This window comes from Rissa tridactyla, chromosome 18 (assembly GCF_028500815.1).
Source record: "Rissa tridactyla isolate bRisTri1 chromosome 18, bRisTri1.patW.cur.20221130, whole genome shotgun sequence".
Classification (NCBI taxonomy): domain Eukaryota; kingdom Metazoa; phylum Chordata; class Aves; order Charadriiformes; family Laridae; genus Rissa; species Rissa tridactyla.
The window spans coordinates 159,332-179,070 of NC_071483.1; the positions used below are offsets into that span (position 1 = coordinate 159,332).

Here is a 19,739-nt window from a genome sequence, read left to right on the forward strand (position 1 = left end):
ACACGGCCAAGGGTCGAGGCGTGGAACTGTGCTCTCCTGGCGTGGATGGACGAGGTGCAGGTGAGGCTGGGCATAAAGCCCCATTTGCCGCCGGTGTGCTGAGTGTGGTCTTCTGATAGTGTGGACATGTTGAGTCATCTCCCCAGGCCAGGCTGGGATCATTGGGGCAGCTCTGTGAATGGGGAGTGGGATTACCTGCTCTGTCTCCTCAGTGCAGTCAGGTGACCATACTGTTAGAAATGGATTTAATATCCTTAATCGGTTTAATATGAACTTTGTTATCCCCGCAGATAAATGCTATTCCTCTTCCACAATAGCTGCTAGTCTGCCTGTTCTCTTCAAGAGCCACGGTAGGGCAGGGTCTCCCAGGCCTCCCCCCTGCTCTGTGCCACCCGCTGCAGTGCCTTGTTTTGGGGGTGGCAGCTCCCAGGTGTCCCAGGAGAATGGAGGTCTGTCACATTTGCTTGTTCATGCTGTGGCTGGACTGGGAAATGGAAGATGGAAGCACGCCCTGATCCTGCCAGCAGCAAGAAGGTGAGTTTGCTTTCTCGGAGAGGTTGGGGCTGTCGATGAGGACACAGCTTTTTATTGATGCAGAGCCAGGGCTCAGCGATGATTTGGTCTCCGAGGAAGAAGCTGGTTCTGTTGTACTTCTGTTGTTCAAAGGACTCGAGGCAGGGACTGGGATGGAGCTCCTGGCAGCGGTCGCACTGGTTCCTGGTGCCGGCACACATTCAACTCCTGCTCCTCTTGCTCTGGGCCCTGCAGAAGGGACAAACAATGTGAAATCGCACTCCAGTCCCGGCCAGGACTTGCTGAGAAAGTTGTTGTGGTCTCAGGTTTCAGGCCGCTGTCGATGCTGAGCGGTTTGGGGATGGGGAATGGCACTTCACTCCATCTGCCCTCTGCTAATCCCCAGACAAACGCAGCTCTTCCATCTGTGCAGCCGGAGCAGCCGAGCCCATCACACCAGCCACTTAATCTAAATGGCTTTGGCCAGAGATAAGGTCATTAATTACACTGGGATTAGAAAACAGTACAGGCCTGGTGTGGCTTGGCTCGCCATCAGTTAAAGTCCTTGGTGCTCTGGCACGGCTCAGCATCGCAACTGGAGAGCTCAAGTTGGGAGACCTGTCCCCTCGCTGATGAAGCATCGTCCCCATGGTGCTGCCGGTACCCAGAGGAGTCCCCTCACTTGGGTGCTGGTGTTTCGGTACAGTGGTGGTGTGGGCTCCTGTCCCTGGCCACCAGCAGGGCTGGGTGCCAGGCGGGGTTGGTGATGTGGGTCCCAGGGGACACGCTGGGAGGAGTGCAGGCGTTGTGGCAGCCAGCGCAGCCCCAGTCCTCGCGTCCGGCAGCAAGAGCTGCACAGGCAGCATCCCACTGTCTGCCTCCCCATCGCTCCCTGCCCTCAGCCTTCGCCAGCCCCTTGCCCAGCACCATGTGAAGCTCAGCCCCGACTCGCCGCCAGCGCAGGAAGATTGGGCTGGTCGAGCGCTGCTGCTCTCGCTCGTGGCCGCCATCCCCAGAGCTCAAAGCAGCCCCTTTGCTGATCTCAGATCCAACATCCATCCATCATGTTCAAGGACTTGCGTTTGCTCTGTTTCTTCTATCTTTTGGTTGCCTTTTCCTACCATGTTTTGGCTGTAAAATGCTCCAATCTGCTCATCCTGCAGGGAATTTCTCATCCGTGCAGTGCTGCCCTTCACTGGGGTGGGATGTGCTGCCTGCTCTGCCCCACGAGGTGCTGCGTGGGGGACAGACAGGGCTGAAGCCACAGATGTGGTGTGAGTTTGGCCTCATCCCTCCCATAAGGAAGAGGCAGCTCTGCAGGTGCTGGGGGAGGACGTTGTGGGCGGCTGGAGAGTTGGGAGCCGGCCAGCACCGTGGCACAGCTGCCATCTCGCCTGGCACCGGTGACCAGCTGGTGTCTGTGCCCGTGTTTGCTGGTGGGTTTAAAGGGTCCGGCTGTCCCTTAGTACCAGTTGGAGGTCCCGGGTGGTGATGCTGTCCCAGCTCTTCCCACCCCAGTTCCCACACTGCAGGGTATGATCCTGCCTTGGATGGGCTGGGGACTGTCTGGGGGACAGTGTCACCTGGGAACAGCGTCTCCTGCAAACCCATGGCAGCTGCAGCCACCGAACTGAGCCACGTCCTGGCCTCATCTTCAGTTTGCAGGTAGGATCCGTGGACCACCAGGGAGATTTAACAAAGCCCCGGGTGAAGGGATCAGCGGGAGGAAGCCCTCGGGGTCTGCGTAGGGTGGGCAGGGCTGGCTGGCATCAGTGCTGTCACAGGGCTGGTCTGCGAAGGTAACTAATGGGGAAACTGAGGCACGGCTGGTGCACGGAATTACTCTAAGAGCTGCTGGAGCAGGGCAGGGTGTTTCGGATCCTGTGTCCCATCCGATGCCTTGGCAGCATTTCGGGCAGGCTGCGGGGAAGCCGTGTCGCAAGAGCCTAAAAATAAAAGGAGCTGTTGGCCCAGGTTGTGCAACAGCGTGTGCATCCTGCGTCGCGCGGGAGTTTGGCGGCTTTGGCGGCAAAGCCTGGGTGTGCACGGCCGGATTCTGGCACTGGGCCCAGGAAATGCCGGTATCCAAAGGGCTGGGGGCTGCCAGGTCTTCCCCCCGCCCTGGTCCCGTCTGTCCCCTCATTGTGCTGCTTGTGAGCCCCTGTGGCTCCCGTGGCCAGGGGGTGCTGGTGGGTGCCCGTGTGGGTTTGGGGATGTGGGGGCTGAGCTGGGCTGCGGTGAGTGGCTGGGCAGGATGGGTGCCCCTGTGTTGGCACCCTGAGCGATTCAGTGGGGGCGTCTGGGGCCCAGGGGGCTGCAGGGACCCCACCCATGCGTCCCCCAGCAGTCGTGCCCCATTGCACAGGTGGGAAAACTGAGGCACAGCCATGCTGCTGGGGAGCCACCCTTCAGGAAGGTTCTGGGGTCTTGGTGTCACACGTGGGGTGCCCATTGCCCCCGAGCAGCATGGGAGGCCGTGCGTAGTAGCGAGGGGGGCTGGCATTGCGGACGGCTGCCCGGCGGGAAAGGCAGCGGGAAGGAGAGTGGCGGGACACCAAACCCCGGGGGACTTGGCCCCGTGCCCCAGGAGTGTGGCCATGGCGGGGGGAGCCCTGGGGTGTCCCTGGGGGGGGTGATGCAGCTCCCGCCAAGGGCTGGTGCGGGGTCCTGCGCTGCAGGGGCCCCCTCGGGCCTCCCCCCCCATTTCGGGGGGCTGCGGGTGGGGGTCTGAGGCCGAGGGGGTCCCCCCACAGTGGGCTGGCACTAGTGGGGGGGTGCCGGGGCTGCTTTGTCACGGTGTCACAGGGCCATCTGCCGGCAAAAGCACAGCCCGCCATGGCCTCCAGCAGCCTCCCAGTCCTCCCAGTTTGCAGCTGCTCTGGGGGCCTCCAACCAGTGTGGCACGGGATGGGATGTGTCAGAGATGGCCCCGTTCTACCATGAACAGATTAAATGTCATTTTATTTCACACCCAAAAAAAAAAACCGATGTAGAAAAGAAGAGGTGAGTGGCGACTTAATTGCTCAGATTAAAAATCTACCGGGTGAGACTGAGCCACTTCCACCAGAGTCAGCGCAGACTCTCAGGATCCCTCCTCCTCTGCGGCCGGACGCTCGGGGACGAGGACGGGGGTGACACCTGCCCCTTTCCCCCCTCCCCAAACTGCCCCCGTGCCATGGGTGCTCGCTGCCACTAGCCCCATCGGCACATCCCTGCCCAGGTCCATCCTGCCCAGCCCCAGCACCCCCAGCGCAGTGTCCCCGTGGTGCCACCTGCACCTGTGTCCAGAAGTGGGTGCTAATTTGGGGGGTGGGGCTTGGGAGGGGGCAGGAGCGCATAGGGGGTGGCCTCGGACCGTTTTGATTTTTTCTTTTTGTATTTCTGTGTATTTCTTATTGTCCTTTTTCCCTCTGTACAAAATGAACGGTATGGTCATGGACGTAGGTAACATGGTGACGGTGCGCAGGGTCAGGGCTGGCTCCGTGCTCACTGCAGCAGGGCCCGGACCTGTTTGGACGTGGTGTCGTCGTTGAGGTGCCGAGTGGTGTACCTGGATGGAGAGGGGACGGTCACCCTGTGGCACCCTGACCCACTCTGCCACCATTCCACTGCACCGTTGGGGGACGCCACTTCTTCCCCTGCGTCCCGCAGTCCCCCAGCTCACCTCAGAGCATTCAGGAGCCCCTCGGTGCTGGTTGATGGTTGGTCTTTCAAGACTTTGATGCAGCCTTTCATCTGGTGTGGGGAGAAAGAGAGGCTGTGAGAGCCTGGACGCGCTGCAGGGAGCTGCTCCCCTTCCTCCCCATCCTCCTCCTCGCTGCTTGGGCAGGGATGATTTCCCCTGTCTGGATCAGCTCACCTAGGGATGTCCCCACAGGGGATATCCAGCGAGAGGGACCCCTGGGCATCACCACTGTCCTGTGATGAGTGGAATGGCTGTGACACCCCCTGGTGCACCCCATGGCTACTCACATCTATCTTGGAGGTCTTTGCGAAGGCCCCCACGGGGTGGACATGGTCGTAGAGGATGATGACGCCGACCATCACCCGCATGCAGAAGAGGAGGGTCTCAGTGTTGGTGAAGCGGCTCCGGTACTCCCTGCACCAGGAGGAGGGCCGGCTGAGCCCGGGTGGGTGGCACAGGGACCCCAGCACCGAGGTGTCCCCCTTCCCCGTGTGGGGTACTCACGGGGTCTCCAGCATCACCCTGCAGACACAGGCCATGGTGCTCAGGCAGTCGGTCGTGTCCTCGATTGGGAGGGTCTTGTTCTGAAACCCAACAGGTCCTGGCTGCCGTTTCCCCTCCTGACCCGGGTGCTGGGGCTGGAGGGGGTCTTCCCCTCCCCCCTGAGGGTACCCCCTGGCCTCGCTCACCTCGGAGACAAATTTGGTGGTGGCATTGCTGAGTGTTTTGAGCATGGGGGTGGCCTCGGCATAGAAGAGGGACATCCTGTTGGCCATTTCATTGTTCACCTCGCTCTCTGCATCCAGCTGTGGAGGGGGGGATGATGGTGGCTATTGAGGTGAGTGACCCTCCCTGGCGTGTCCCCCATCCTGTCACCACCCCCTGTGGGAGGCTGTCCCTGGGCACAGGGGTGGGACAGCACCGTCCTCTCACCTGCAGGTTGTTAATGCGATTTCGGCTGATGGTCCTTCTGTAGTAGCTGAAGTCGTTCTGGATGGCAGGGTTGGTCATCTGCCGAGGGGAGCCCTGCATTAAGGGCCGGGGCGGGGGCCATGGCCGGCTTGGTGTGCCCAGGGTGAGCCATGGGGGTCCCAAGGGACTGTGCTGCTCACAGCTTTTCCCCAGTGTGTGGACCCCATGGGCCCCCACCAGCCCTCGTTCCACATGGTACCTTGAGCTCATCAAAGCTGAGGGTGAAGTGGAGGATCTCGGCGAACTGCTTGGCCAAGGCTTGCTCCCGCTCGAGGTGCTGGGTTGGGGCATACGGGGGGCTGGTGAGGGCCTCCAGCAGGCTCCGCAGGGCGTTCTCTGGGGACAAAGCACCACTGGCCCCCGTCCCGCTCCTGTGCACCTCCCTGGCCCCGGCTGAGGCATGGGGCAGCATGGCACCCACACCACGGCCAGGGCTCCCCCCAGCCTGCTCCATTCCTGGATCTGGGAAGGGATGCAGGGTGCAATGGGAGGATACGGGGAAGGGGGACACAGGCTTGGGGCGCTCACCGAGCCGCAGCGAGAACTCGTAGAAGCGCTTCAGCTTGGCGACGAGGGGGCAGACGGCGCTCCATGCCCTCTCCTGCAGCCGCAGGTCCCCGGGGTTTTGGATGGCCTTTGTGGGGGGAAAAGCACCAGTGGTTGTCCCAAGCCATGGTGGGTGGGTGGGTGGGCAGTGGGCACCGGGGCTGCACCCACCTCTCGGATCTCCTGCCCAGCGCCCGTGTAGGACTGCAGCTCGGCCAGGACGGCCTGTGCCTCCTCCAGCACGGCGTTCACCTGGTTCCACACTGCTGTCTCGGCCTCCGTCGGCTGCGCATCTGCAGGGCAGTGCCCCAGGGAGAGAAACCCGGAGGGCTCTGAGCGGGGTCCTGGGCGGCGAGAGCCGGAGTTGGGGTGCCAGCACCCCGTCCCGCAGCTCTCCCGCCAGCCCGCAGCCCTTCCTGGCGGGTTTCTCCCCCTGGTCCGTCTTGCCCAAGCTCAAGCCAAGCCGCAGAGGCGGGGGCAGGTGGGGGTGAGTCCTGGCTGCCCTGTGACTGTGGTCCTGCTCACCGGGGTCCCCGAGCAGCCCCCAGCCCCAGGCTGGCCCCAGCGGGCTGCGAAGTGCCCTGGGGAAGAGGTGCGGAGCGATAGCCCCCAGTCATGGGTCTGCCCCCCCTCCCCGGGGAGACCCCCAGACAGCGAAGGTGGGGGGTGGATGTCTGGGATGGGCGCGATGCAATGGGTGACGGGGACGAGAACTCAAAATGGCGTGAATGTGGAACTCAGAATAAGTACAAAACAAAAAAGGAAAATAAAAATCCCATCTCACTTTCAAAGTCAAGGAAAAAATTAGGGCCTTGGTCAAGTTCGTTATAAGTCAACACTTTAAGAAGGTTCCCCATGTGAAACCTGCAAGAGAAGAAACAAGAGGAAAAAAGCATGATGGTGAGGTGGTGCTTGGGGAAGAGGTGCTGGGCTGTGGGCAACGGCTGGTGGTGGCCGGAGCCCCCGTCCTCCTCCCGCTGCTCCCCAGGGGCTCGGGGAGCTCCTGGCTGGCTGGTGGTGACCCCGTGGCTGCTCCTGGCCCCGGGCTGCAGCCTCTTCCCCCCCTCAATGGTGATGAGCGCTGGCAGATGGGGTGATGGAGAGGAAGGAGCGAAGGGAGGAGAGAGCTGCCGGGCTGCGATGAGGAGGGTGAAGCGGTGAGTGAGTCCCCGGAGTCTTGGCTACGGGCATGTTCCCCTCTAGCTGTGGAGCCAGCCCCAAATCGGGCAGTCCTGGGAGGCCCCCATGGCCTTGTCCCCGAGCCGGGGGGCTGCAGAGGGGGCTGGATGGGGGTCAAAGCTGTGCTGCCTCAAAGCACCCATGAGGAGACAGAATGGTCCCTTGCCGTGGGAGCGGGGTGGCTGCATGACCCCAGCCCCAGCTATTTTGGGACGTGCCGGCGCCGGAGGTGGTGCGGTGAGCTGTGCACAGCCTCTCCCCGCCGGCGCTGGGCCGGGGCGAGCCGTTGCCGCTGCACTATTTTTACCCACCTCGCTCTCGCTCTGAGCCGTGCCCCGGGAGGAAGGGGGGGAGAGGGAGGAAGGGCGGGCCACAGCAGCCACCATCTCCCCTGCACCCCCGTGTCCAGCCTGGGAGGTCCGAGAGCGATGCTCTCCTGTCCCAGGTAGCCCAGTCCGGTGGGAACCTGAGGCAGATCCCCCGGGCTGAACCGGGGTCCCCAGTCCACGTCCCTCAGGCACAGGCTGTGGCCACTGTGCCACCCCTCCTGGCAGGGCAGGTGGCACAGATCCCTCCCTCCTTCCCCAGCACCCCCAGACTCCAGGCTGTCCCTGCCATGGCGGTGGCAGGGGACGTGCCACATGGCCACCCAGCGCCATTGACTAACAGCAGCAGGCACGTGCCTGAGGTCCTCATGAGCCAGGTCCTGCTGCTGGGATGTATCCTGCATCCCTGCCGCTCGGCTGGGGACGTCTCCCCGCGCTTTCAGGGACGAGGCATCTCTTGGGGTCCCGCTCCCCTGCCCGACTCAGCCCTTCGCAGGGCATGGCCAGGGCTGCCCCGAGGCGCCTGGGGACACGGGGCTGCTCGGGGACACCGTGCCTGTCCCCATCTTCCGGAGAGCAGCTGTGGCGGTGGCCCCGGCCCCCTCCCCACGCCCGCCCTGCTCACGGGACTTACTTTCAAAATCCAGGAAAAAATGAGGACAGTTTTCTAAATCTTTGCCCAATACCTTTATCAGGTTGCCCATGGCCAGCAGACCTGAGCGAGAGAAACAGAACAGAGTGGAACAGCACCGGCGCCGCCGGCCGGACACCCCGGCACGCCCAAGCACCCGCCGCCGCTGCCGTGGCACCTACCTGTGCCCGTCCTGCCGGGCTCTGCGCCCCGCGGCCCTGCTGTCCCCAACCCGCACCCTCCCGGCTGGGGCACGTGGGTGTGAGTGTCCACTGGAATGTGGCAGCTCTCCCCGGCACTTCTGTCACTGCTGTTTGCCGCGGCGGGGAGGGACATGGGGTACGGGTTCACAAGCATCGTGCTTCCTGGGGGCGCCCCGGCCACACAGCCTCCGCTGAGGCACCCTGGTTCCCCCCGAACGCTCGGACGGAGGGCAGGGGTCTGCCCCGGGTGACCCCCATGGGGTCATGCCATTTCCCCCAGCTGACGGAGCTGGGCAACCCCCATGGACAGGGGAAGACCCCAATTGGGATTTCTGCCCCACAGGCCCGGTTTGGGGGTCTGGCACCCATGCCAGAGCATCCCACCCACCCCATGGCCATGGCTCTGGGTCCTTACCTCAGTGCTTGGTGTGGCAGTGGCTACGGCAGGAGCAGGGGCTGTGCCACCCACCTGAATCACTTCATGGGCTGGTGGGGACCTGCGGGCAGGAAGGCGAGAGAGGGTCAGGCCGCCCCCCTGGGCACCTCCCTGTCCCGGGGACCCGCCGGTGGGTGACCAGGCGGGGATGTGGGTGAGACACTGGCTCCCCCCACCCCAGCTCACAGCTCCGCACACTGCCACCAGCCTTCACCTTATTTGCCTTGATTATTTTTTTATTGCCAGCAGCCAGTGTCAACAGGAGCTCACCGGGCACCAGCTGAGCATCCCCCTCCCTCCGCACCACTTGGGGGACCTGCCAGCAGCCTGGGGACAAACCCAGGACTGAGCCATCTGTCCCCATCTTTCCTTGGAGAGGCCAAGATCCCCTGGGACGCCTTTCCTGGCACCGCTGGTTGGGTTTGCTCTTTTCTGCGCATTGCGTGAACATCCCTTTTATGCCGCTGATGAGCTGCAACCCAAATCCCTCAGGTGCTGGGATGCTCCCCCAGTTCCCCTGTCCCCCACGTTTCCTATGGGGATGTGGGCAGTCGGGGTTGGCCCCACAGTGTTAGCAGGCTCCGTGAAGCAGCTGTGGGATTCAGCAGGTTGCAATTAAGCACCGGGGTTTAATTAACATGGCTGGGGAGGGGAGAGGAGGGGGAGAGTTGGAGGAGGTGGCAGCAGTGGGGAGGGATGGGGCAGCCTCGTGCCTGGGATGTGGCTGCTGCCCCCAGCCCAGCGCAGCCCCTCGGCATCAACAGTGATGGCTCTGCCTTCTCCTGCTCCTCCTCCTGGACCTGGTGAGTGGCGGATTTACACTGGGGCTCCATGGGATGCACCAGCTGGGTGCCAAAACACAAGCTGCCTTGGGGGAGCCAGGGCACCCAGGTTCCCCACTGCACCCCCCTGCCTCAGTTTCCCTACGTGTGGTGGGTGCTTGTAGCCCGCAGTGGGGGTGCCCAGCGCTGCCCTTGCACAGTGACCCTGGGGTTCGTCCCACAGGGTGCTGGGGTGTTTCAGAAGGGTGCTGGTCCCTGCAGGGTGATGCTGAGGGGGTCCCTGGGGTGCCCCAGGTGCCAGGGGGGGTGCGGGAGACTCGCACCTGCTCTGCTCAGGAATTTACATAAATGCTGTGATCGGCGTGCGGGCGTCCTCGTACCTGCGCCACGCTCGTCCTTGATGGGCGACTTGGGGCTGGGATTTGTCACCACTGAGCTCTGCTTATGCCCAGGGAGGGGACACGGATGGGTGCCCACAGTCCTCGGCGTGGGGACACCCCGGAACAAGGCCTGAGCTGTGGCATGGGGGTTCACTGCTGGGTGGGAGGATGGGGATCGCTGCAGTCCCCCCTCGCCTGGAGGGGCAGCTCTGCCTGGGGCTCAGCCCCTGATTTTCACTGTTTCTGGGTGCCTACACTGCGGTGGCTCTTGGCCTTGGGAGTCACAGCACATCCTCCCCGGGTGGCTCTCGAGGAGGGTGAGGGGCTCCCTCCATTGTGGGCTGCCCATCACCATGAGGCTGAACTGGGGGAGCCGCGTGCCCCAAATCCACTGGGAAACTCGCCTCCTCCCGGGACCGCTCTTGCAGAGGGGTGCTGCTGGAGGAGGGCTGCCCGCGAGGGGCATGGGGCTGGAGGCAGTGGGGTCCCCCCCCAGCCACACCCGAGGTGGCCCCGGGTTTTGTCCCTCCCTGCGGTGGCCTCCCCGCGCCACTACCCTGCTCGGGCACCCGCTCCTCTCCCTGCTCCGCTGCCTCTCCTCACTCCCCCTGAGCATCCTGCCCCACGGGGACCCCGCAGCCGGTGTCACCTCCACGGGGACATCCCAGCCGATGGGGTGAAACCCCCCTCCTGCTGCAGGCAGGGCCAAATCCTGCACCCAGGAGCATTGCTCCCCCCCAGCTGGTGGTGCCCGGGCTGGACACACCGAAGGGGCAGCGGTGCCCCTGGATCAGGCTACCCCTGTGTCACCCGGGGCTGTTATGGGGCTGTGCCCCTTTGCTGCCAGCGCAGCACCGCTGTGGGCACCACAGCCTGGTGCAGCGCTGCAGCCCTGGACAAGGTCTGGGTGCCCCTTGCCCTTGGCTCGGCTCTGCACCCCACAGCCCCCCCTGCCTGCTGGGTGCCCGCTGGGTGCTGGGCCCCGTGCCCACTGCCACCACCGACGCCGATCCTGCTGCTGCCCCCCACCCTTGGCCGCACTGTCATCACCGCAGATGTTGCAGGGTCAGACGCATGGTGCCTGAAGGATTTTTCTTGGGGGGGGCCTTATCTCGAGAACCAGAGTGCCGGGGCCAGATCCTGCCCCAGGATGAGCCAGGGCACCCCTAGCCCTGCCCAGGGTGGGGTTGGGGCTTCCTGGGGCTGTTTCCCCCCCGGGTTTGGGGACCTCCCTGGCTGGAGGGAGGCATGAGTCCCCCCCACAGGGCTGAGCTCCCCCCCGAGCGGGGCCAGTGGGGTGCTGGGGGGCCTCCCCTCTGCCTTGCTGCGGCTGCGGGCAAGCAGCAGGATTTACTGCAGGACTGCTGGGGAGCTGAGCTGCAGCACCCAGCCGGCGCGGGTGAGCACCCAGCTGTGCCCCCGCACCCACCCAGGGCCACCATGGGGCTGCAGCATCCTGGGCGGGGGGTCAGGGCAGCCCCCACCCCATCACCTGCCGTCCTGGGGGCACCCAGCAAGCATTGGGTGCACCGGAGTGGGGGTGCAAATGGAGGGAAGGGCCCCCGTGAGGGGCTGCTACCAGTTTTGGTCCCCGCGGGGGGGCAGCCAGGGGCTGCCACAGCTCCCCCCCACCCCCCACCCCGCTCTCAGGCCTGGTGGCATCCCTGTCCCCGTCCCCCGTGGCGGCCCTTGCTCACCGTGGCGGTGGGGAGCTCGAGGCGTGGGCAGGCGGTGGCCGCTGCCGGTTGTCTGCGGATGCTGCTGGAGCGCGGGGTGTCGGGGACGAGCCGCCCGCCGCGTGCGTGAGCCGCCCTGCGCCAGCTGCCGAATGCACCACAAAGACCACCATAGCCCCCCGGCCCCCCCCACGCCACTGGTGACGGTGACGTCTCAAGTGTGAGGGAGACGGGGACGCTTAACTCCCTGCGTGCCGGCCGGCACGCTGCTGCAGCCTGCCCGGGTGTGGGCTCCAGGTCCTGCTGGGGTGCCGCTCCCTGGTTTTGGGGGACACGGTAACACAGTGGGCACTTGCCCCCCCCCCGCCCTGGCTCAGCCCGGCAGCCTGCTCTGAGCAGGGGGAGGGAAGCCCCAGATTTTCGTTTGCTCCTGCCCCAGCCCACGGACGGCACCACTTCTCCCTGGCTCCCCCTCTCCAGGGAGGGGGACAGCCACCAAACCCGCCCAGTGCCACTGCCACAGGGCCAAAGCAGACACATGCCCCAGGAGTACCATTTCAGCAACGCAACACCATCCATCCCCCCTGGACCCCCCCAGACTGGGGCCAGGAAGGGTTTGGAGAGCGTTTGCCAGCGCAGAGCTGTTCCCATGGGGGGGATGCTCTGACCAGTGAGGTGGGAAGCAGGTGGGGAACCCCCAAATTGGAATGTTGTGTTTTGTTCACTCTTCACCCCCTTTTCCCAAGCCAGTGCTGGGCATCATGAGGGACATCAAGAGGGACCCCCAGTGTTGTGGTCACCCCACGTCCAGCTTGACCAGCAGCACCCAGAGATGTCCCCCCCAGGGACATGGCGTGGGTGACACCAGCTCCTTGATGCTTTACAAGGGCACTTCTGTGCAGCAGAGCATGGCATAGGTGCCCACCCTACAGCACCCCAATACTGGCCAGGGCACCTGCCATGAATCCTTGGCCCTGGGGCGCAGCGGGCAGGAAGGGACCTGCTCTGGGATGGCGAGAGGCTGGGGAAAGGCTGAGGCTGCTGGTGAGGAAACGTGGCTTGAAGGAAAGGAATGGCAGAAGAAATGCGCAAGTGAGTGAGAAATCCCTGTTTTGCTCTAAAACTCTTTGCAAACCACAGCTCCGCCCCAAACGCTGCCCTCAGTAGGGCTGGCACTGGGTTGCCCCTGGGCACCCATGCCGTGGATGTGGCAGGGCTGTGCCAGCGGAGAAGCCATCTGGAGCCCACCCCAATGTCCCAGCATATGCCCATGACCCACCAACCCCATGCTTGGACTGTGTGGCTGCTGCCCAGTGTGTCACTGGAAAATGGGGGATTTTGTGGGGTTGCACTGGCCGTGAGCGCTGTGCGCTGTCCCAAAGGGATGGTGTCTGTCCCTGTCCCCAGCTCTGCCCAGCTGACCCCACCCGGGGTGATGGACCCTGCCCAGGACAGTGTCATGGGGGCACTCATGGTAGAGCAGCGTTGTGGGGGTTACAGAGGGGCTGGCTGAGCTACCGATGCCCTGAGCATCACCAGTGTCACAGCCGGGCGATCTCATGGTGCAGTGGGACGAGGGCTGTCAGGAGGCCGAGGTGAGCAGCGGTGACCCCTGCTCCCCACGGCTCCCAGCAGTTTGTGGAGGCTGACGTGGCTGCAGTGGCCCAGGGCTGTGGCTGTGGGGTCCCCCTCTTTGGGCATGGCCCCCCAGGCCGTGCTGGTGCAGCCCGTAGCCGCTGGGGGAAGCTGCAGCCCTTTGCATTCCGCAGCGTGGATGGATATCGAGGATTTTAGGAACCAGCCAGGCCCCGGCAGCTCTGCACCCCGGGGACCCCAGGGCTGGGAGCTGGGGTGACATTGCTGCAGCAGCAGGGAGCAAAGGGCTGCCACGGAGCCAGCACTGTCTGCAGAGCTGCCCACCCCCCCCGGGCAGCCTTGTGCCCCCTCTGCGATCCCAGGGCTAATGTCCAGCAGAGCCTGGACTCGTGTTAGGGCTTGGGGTGCCCTGATCAGGGTGCTGGGCTCCAGCCCATGCGCTCAGGGCCACCAGTGCCGCCAGCCCTGCGTGAGCCCAGCCACCTTCCCAGCACAATGACTCAGGATGCCACAGACCCAAAAGTGTGGATACCCCAATACCCCACAGCCGCCCTTGTCCCTGTCCCCAGGATGTCCCTGTTGGACCCCCAGCCTGGTGCTCTCCCGCCTCTTCCAGCTGCCCCATGCCCCTTCCAGCACACCCTATTCCATGAACTGAGCTGTGCCAGTCTCAGCCCTGGCAGCCATGCTGCTTCAATTAAGCCCTCATTAATTTTTCAGTCCCCCTGCCCACCCTGAGCACGGGCGGTTTGCAGTGGTGCTAATTGATGTCTTCTCTACTTAAGCATGTAAGAACCGGCAGCAGGTTGCCCAGCAGGCACGGGGGGGGCTCATTCCCCCGCGGTCTCAGGGAGGCTCATGTAGAGGCTTTGGGGACATACAGAACCATGTACCCAGAGCCTGGCAGAGGCTGCTGGAGTGACCCAAAAGCCATGAATCACCCCCACCCCGGGTGGGAATCCAGCCCCGGACAGGGACACAGCACAGGGATGTCACCTCTGGCTGTGGGGGGATCCCAGCCCTCCTGTCCGCAGGGCAGGTGGATAACGGATCCCTGCAGCCCTGCTTGATATACACAACTGCAAATATTTGTGTCTTTTTGCAAACCAGACCTCCCTTGCCTGTGGCTCGGGCGGATTCTGCAGCTACCTCCACAGTGAAGCTGGGTGCATCCAAGCTCAGGGCTGGGCCAGGGGATGCTGAGCCATTGGGAAGGGCGGGCACTCCACGGCACCCCACAGCCCCGGTGGGGACCGGGATGGGGACCAGCCCTGGCTGGCTGGAGACTTAATCTGAGCTCAGTGGCCACCAGCTTCAGAGGGGCTGTTGCAGATGAGCCTGGGTGGCACTGGGATCACAGCAGGATGGCCAAGGTCACCGGGAAGAGCCACCAGAGATCGCTATGGAAACACTCTGTTCGGTTCTGGAAAGCAGAGCAGTTTTCTGGGCCCGTTCCCCTCTGTGCTTCAGCTGCGGCTCTGCCCAGCAAGGAGGACCAAGGTGTGACCCAGTGTCCCCTCAGTGCAGGCAGCGTGGGGTTCTTTGCTGGGTGCCTGGCAGGGGACGCAGGCAGCATGGCCCCTGCCAGCCCTGAAGCACACCAAGGGAAGGGGATTTTGGGGTGTTTTGGGATCAGCCACCACCCGGGACAGGAGCCAGAGGCACGTGAGTGGGGCAGAGTGAGGAGGAGCAGGGAAGCAGCAGCAGAGAGTGGCAGGAGGAACAGGGAGCACAGGGGAACGGCGCTCAAGGCTGGGGACCAGGCAGACACCTCCGGGCAGGCAGGGCCGGCAGCATCCCTGATGCTGAACCCAGCACCTCCCCATCCCACTGCCAGCATCCCCCCGCCCTGCAGCCCGCTGCCAGCATCCTCCCCCCGCCCCGCCAGCATCCCGGTCCCAGCATCCTCCCCAGCATCCCCGAGCGTCCGAGTCTCGGTTTCCCCCCCAGCATCCCAATAGCCCCCCAGTATCCCACCTCGCCCCCCCCGCCCCGCGGACCCTCCCTGCTGATTGACAGCGCTCCCAGCCAATGGGGGAACGTTGCCGCCGGGGGGGCGGGCGGCCCGCGGCTACAAGAGGGGCGGGAGCGGCGGGGGCAGAGCCGGCGGGCTGGACCGCGGCCCCTCCGGTACCGGTGCCGTCTCCAAGCCCTGCCAAGCCGCCGCCTGCCCGCGCCGCACGACAGGTAAGGGCCGTCGGGGCCGGAGCCGCCTCCCCTGTGCGGAGCCGCCGTCGGGGCAGGTGCCCGGAGCCGCACTGTCCCCGGGAGCCGGTTGCGGCGAGAGTCGGGTGCCCCGGAGCTGCCCCCCCCGGGATGGGCAGAGCAGCCCCGGCCAGTGCTGCTGCTCCCAGCCCGGCCGCCCCGTCCATCCCCTGGGGCTGGACCCTGCCCCCTCCCAGGATGCCCTTCCATCGGCGTGATCCTGGGGACCCTCTGCTGCCCAGGGTGCAGACCCGGGGGGGACACCTGTAGCGACTCCCCTGTGTCCTGTTTTGGGACCAGCAGCCAGTGATCAGTGATGATATTAACGCTTTGAGACAAGTGGTTTGTGTCAAGTGTGTGATGGCCCTTCTAGCTACTGGCCCCAGCAGCTGTCCCTGCTGTCCCCTGCCTTGGCATGGCCTGTGCTGGATCCTGCTCAGAAAAGAGAATTGATGTTTGTGGACCAAAGGGTGCTCTTCCTGAGCCCCGGCCTCTTCGAGGGCTTTGCTTGCAGGATAAGGTGTGGTGCTTCTAGCAAAGGTCCTCATTGCTGTTCCCATATGGGAAAAGCTGCCCCTTGTGCAGGTGAGAGGTTGCGTCCACCTGCCAGCACGGCTGGTGGGAGACGCTGGAGGGCACCAGCAGGGAACATGGTGGGGATTAATTGGTCCCTGTGGGTTAGAGCCAGGCTGTGGTGCTTGTGTAGCTCCGCAGCCAAGCTGGGGATTGCTGGGGAAGTGTTGTGCTCCGTGGGAGTCTGGGCGTTTCCTCGTCTCTGGCTGCTGAGGGGTGGTGGGTTAAGCACTGCCGTGGCAGACGGTGACAGATGCTAGTGGGACGATGGGGCAGGAAGGAGCCTCTGCTTGTGGGATTGACTGGGAGCAGGGATGGCTGGAAGCACCAGGAGCCCTGCTTCACTCAGGGTTGGGGGGGGGGCTTGTGCCCATCCCAGGGTACCCCTATCTCCCCCAAGCCCACATGGCCAGGAAATTAGATGCTCGGAAGGGAGATGGTGCTTGGTTGGGCTCCAGGTGAACTTCTACTCAACTTTCTCTATGGAGAGAGAAGCTACAGGAGCTCTCAGCAAACCATCTGCTGCTCGGGCTGAGCGGCGCTGGCAGCCAAGGCTGCGTGGGAGCGGGCACGGCATGTATCGGAGCATCTCCGTGTCCTGCCCACGCGGCTGCGGGCTTCCCAGAGCTCCAGTGCACTGTGCTGCAGGCAGCCCCGTGGCAGAGGGGTGCCTGGCTGCGGACCCTGTCCTCACCAAGGGCTGGCCAGGAGCAGGTTGGGCATCGCTGCAGCCGGCTGGATGCTGCAAGTCAGATAGTGCCAGAGAGGCTTTTCCCTGCTTTAATGGTGAACTTGTGCTACCTCTTCTTTATCCCGTCCTTACAGAGGGCAGCTGGACATCGTGGCCTGGTAAAGGCTACGTGAGGAGATGTTCTGGATCTTCAGTTGGTTTTTGAGCATTCTTCTGCAGCCCAAAGGGCTGAGTAGCAGATGGGGGGATTGAAGGTGACACTGCTGGCTGCACTAGCAGCTCTTGCACAGCTCCAGCAGCAAAGGCCACAGCTAAGCATGGGCATCGAGCCTGTCCCCTGTGACACAGTTGCTGTCCCGGCATTTGACAGTGCATGAACACCCACCAACCAGGTGGATCGGCTCCAGCATGGGGAAGAGGCATGTGGGGTGGAGCAGGACCTGGGAGTACCAGCCCTTCCCATGCCCGGTGTGTAGAAGCTGCGCGTTTTCCCTCCCAGGGGCAGCCATGGGCAAGCACAGCAGCAAGCTGGCCCCAGAGATGCTGGATGACCTGGTGAGGAGCACAGAGTTCAGTGAGCAGGAGCTGAAGCAATGGTACAAGGGCTTCCTCAAGGACTGTCCCACCGGCATCCTCAACCTGGAGGAGTTCCAGCAGCTCTACATCAAGGTGGGTTCTGGCCACGGGCCTGAATGCTGCCCTGAGTGCTGGAGCACCCTGCTTCTGCCAGGGCAAGGGTGCTGCTTTGGGTGCAACCTCCACAGCAAGATCCTCCTCCTCATTTCAGTCTCTCTCCTTTCTCCTCCCTGCAGTTCTTCCCCTATGGAGATGCCTCCAAGTTTGCCCAGCATGCTTTCCGTACCTTCGACAAGAACGGTGATGGGACCATCGACTTCAGGGAGTTCATCTGTGCCCTGTCTGTCACCTCCAGGGGCACCTTTGAGCAGAAACTCAACTGGGCCTTCGAAATGTATGACCTGGACGGGGATGGGAAGATCACACGCCTGGAGATGCTGGAGATCATTGAGGTACCGGTGCTTAAAATCAGCAGGGGTAACTTGTTTTTTCCAGGCTTTTCACATCTATTAGGTCCCTTTGGGCACCAAAGAATGTTTTTTTCTGCCCGGAGCTTTGTCTGAAAGGTACGCACTGTGCAGCAGCATAGCTTGTGCCAGCAGCTAGCTGGGTCCCCGCAGAGCAGCAATCCTGCCCCCTGCCTTGTCCTGGGACATTCCGCCCATTCAGCATTCCTGCCCTGGTACTTTGCTTCTCTTCTTGCTCCAGGCCATTTACAAGATGGTGGGGACTGTGATCATGATGAGGATGAACCAAGATGGGCTGACACCCCAGCAGCGTGTTGACAAGATCTTCACAAAGATGGACAAGGACAAGGATGACCAGATCTCCCTGGAGGAGTTCAAGGAGGCAGCGAAGAGCGACCCCTCCATCGTCCTCCTCCTGCAGTGTGACATGCAGAAATAGAGCCCTGGGGGCTCATCGCTGGACTGGCTGCAGCCAACCTCTTCTCCCTGTGGTGGTTTCCATCCCCAGTTTCTGCTGAGTTTCCCCCTGTACCTGCTTGGCCCCAGGTGTGAGCCACGCTCCATCCCTCCTGCCACCCATCTGCCTCCTGGGCAGCCTGCAGCCCATGGGCTGTAGTTCTCCCTCAATGGGTAAAGACCCCTCTGGGTATTTTCAGCTTGAGGTTACCCCCAAATCAGCCCTCCCCTGTCCTGGAGCTGGACTCCCAGCAGCAGATGGCAAGCATCCTGTTTCCCCAGGGCCAACTGCTCCCACATCCCTGCTGCTTCCTCCCTGCTTTCCCCCACTGCTCTGCCTGGCCCATTCCCTTGTCCTAACTGAAACCAGGTCTTTCCACTTTCTGCTTATCTCCCCTCATTGTTTGTGGTGCCTCCAGGGAGGCTGAAACGTCCCAAGTCCTGGTCTCTCCTTCACTGGCAATTCCCTGCAAGGCTGCCTGGAGGGTCCAGGGCTGGCCCCAGGGTGCTGGGGAGCTTGGGCAGGGTGCTGCCCCCTCACTAACGGCTCGCTGCCTTGGCTTCCTCTGCCCAGCTTCAGGTTTTCCACCTCTGCTTTTGCTGCTGGGAACGGCCAGGGTTGGTCAGGGGACTTTAAGGGGAGAGCAAGTGTCCAAGGCCACCCCTGGATGTGGCCAGTGTCTGATCCCAGAAGCCACCTTCTACCACATCATCTGTGTGAGCTGGCAGAGCAAGCGGGTGACCTCCATAACTGCCCCAGCAGCATCTTGGATGCTTTGTGGCATTTCTGGCCTTCCTGGATACTGAAGTGATGCCTGGTGTCCCAAATCAAAGCCAAGGACTGCCCGACTCCGTGGGCTGCCCTGGAACAAGGTCAGGAGTGTGAGTGTTAAAGGCATACCCTGGTGCTACTCCAGGTCAGTGGCACTACTGTGGGGACTGGTGGGTCCAGGACTGGGGCTGTGGAGAGGTGTGGATGGGTGCCGTACCTGCTGAGCCTCCTGGCAGGGCTCTGAGGCCACAAGAAACATGTTTGTCTCCTTCCTACCCCCATCCCAACTTGCTGCCTCCATCCCTCCTGCCCCAGGACAGGAATATTGTCACAGATTGATATGTAGTTTGCACGTTGTGGTGTTGATGACTGTAATATCTGTTAGGAGATGGTGAAGTTGTTATCTATTTTTTTAATGGAAAAATAAACAGTCCCCCCTGTGTGGTGTCCCCTGGAATAGCTTCCTGGGGGGCAGCTGGCTGATGCAGCTATGGGGAGGATGAGATGACAACACTGCATTCATGAGCATCATTTATGGGTCTCATCTGAGCCTGTGATGCTCCAAGGAGAGAAGCCCTTGGGGACAGCACAGTGGGGCTCAGTCTGGGGAGCCTTGAAGATTGGTGAGAGTGTAACCCCTCAGCCATGCAGGTAGCTTTGGGGAAGGGAATGTTATCTCTGGGGGCTGGGTAGGACCAAACATCCCTGTTCTGTGCTGGAAATAGGTTTCAGTTGTCAACCAGGAGCCAGATCCTGGCTGTTCCCTTCATTCATAGAATCACAGAATGGTAGGGGTTGGAAGGGACCTCTGGAGGTCATCTAGTCTAGTCCAACCCCCCTGCCAGTGCAGGGTCACCCAGAGCAGGTTGCACAGGAACGCATCAGGGCTGGGCGTAGCCAGAGGACCTGGTGGCTTTTTCCCAGGCTCCATCCCAGCACCATCAGCAACTGGGACCTGCTATCACTGTATCTTTATCTTTCTCCCCAGCCTCCTCTTCTCCAAGCCCATCTTCCCTGCATGTATTTTCCTCTGGCCTTTCTTCTCCATCAGCAGCCTGCAGAGACAGTAGCTGT

General features: G+C 62.8%; 2 protein-coding genes across 3 annotated transcripts; one reads left to right on the forward strand and one right to left on the reverse strand.

Annotated features, from left to right (window-relative positions):
- Window positions 1–2,060: 2,060 nt before the first annotated feature.
- HPCAL4 (hippocalcin like 4) lies at window positions 2,061–18,165 on the forward strand. Its single transcript, XM_054223673.1, has 4 exons — window positions 2,061–2,178; window positions 16,894–17,063; window positions 17,207–17,422; window positions 17,679–18,165. Exons 2-4 carry the CDS (start codon window positions 16,902–16,904, stop codon window positions 17,874–17,876), a joined length of 576 nt encoding a protein of 191 aa, XP_054079648.1. The 5' UTR covers window positions 2,061–2,178; window positions 16,894–16,901; the 3' UTR covers window positions 17,877–18,165.
- On the reverse strand, window positions 4,000–7,925 carry LOC128918878 (CYFIP-related Rac1 interactor A-like). 2 transcript variants are annotated; one of them, XM_054223671.1, is made up of 10 exons: window positions 7,856–7,925; window positions 5,888–6,009; window positions 5,699–5,804; window positions 5,370–5,506; window positions 5,132–5,209; window positions 4,888–5,004; window positions 4,703–4,782; window positions 4,486–4,612; window positions 4,178–4,248; window positions 4,000–4,063 (listed from the first exon to the last, which is right to left on the reverse strand). In XM_054223671.1, exons 1-10 carry the CDS (start codon window positions 7,923–7,925, stop codon window positions 4,000–4,002), a joined length of 972 nt encoding a protein of 323 aa, XP_054079646.1. The 2 variants fall into 2 exon arrangements, with proteins under 2 accessions (XP_054079646.1, XP_054079647.1); XM_054223672.1 differs by lacking the exon at window positions 7,856–7,925 and adding an exon at window positions 6,501–6,627.
- Window positions 18,166–19,739: the final 1,574 nt, after the last annotated feature.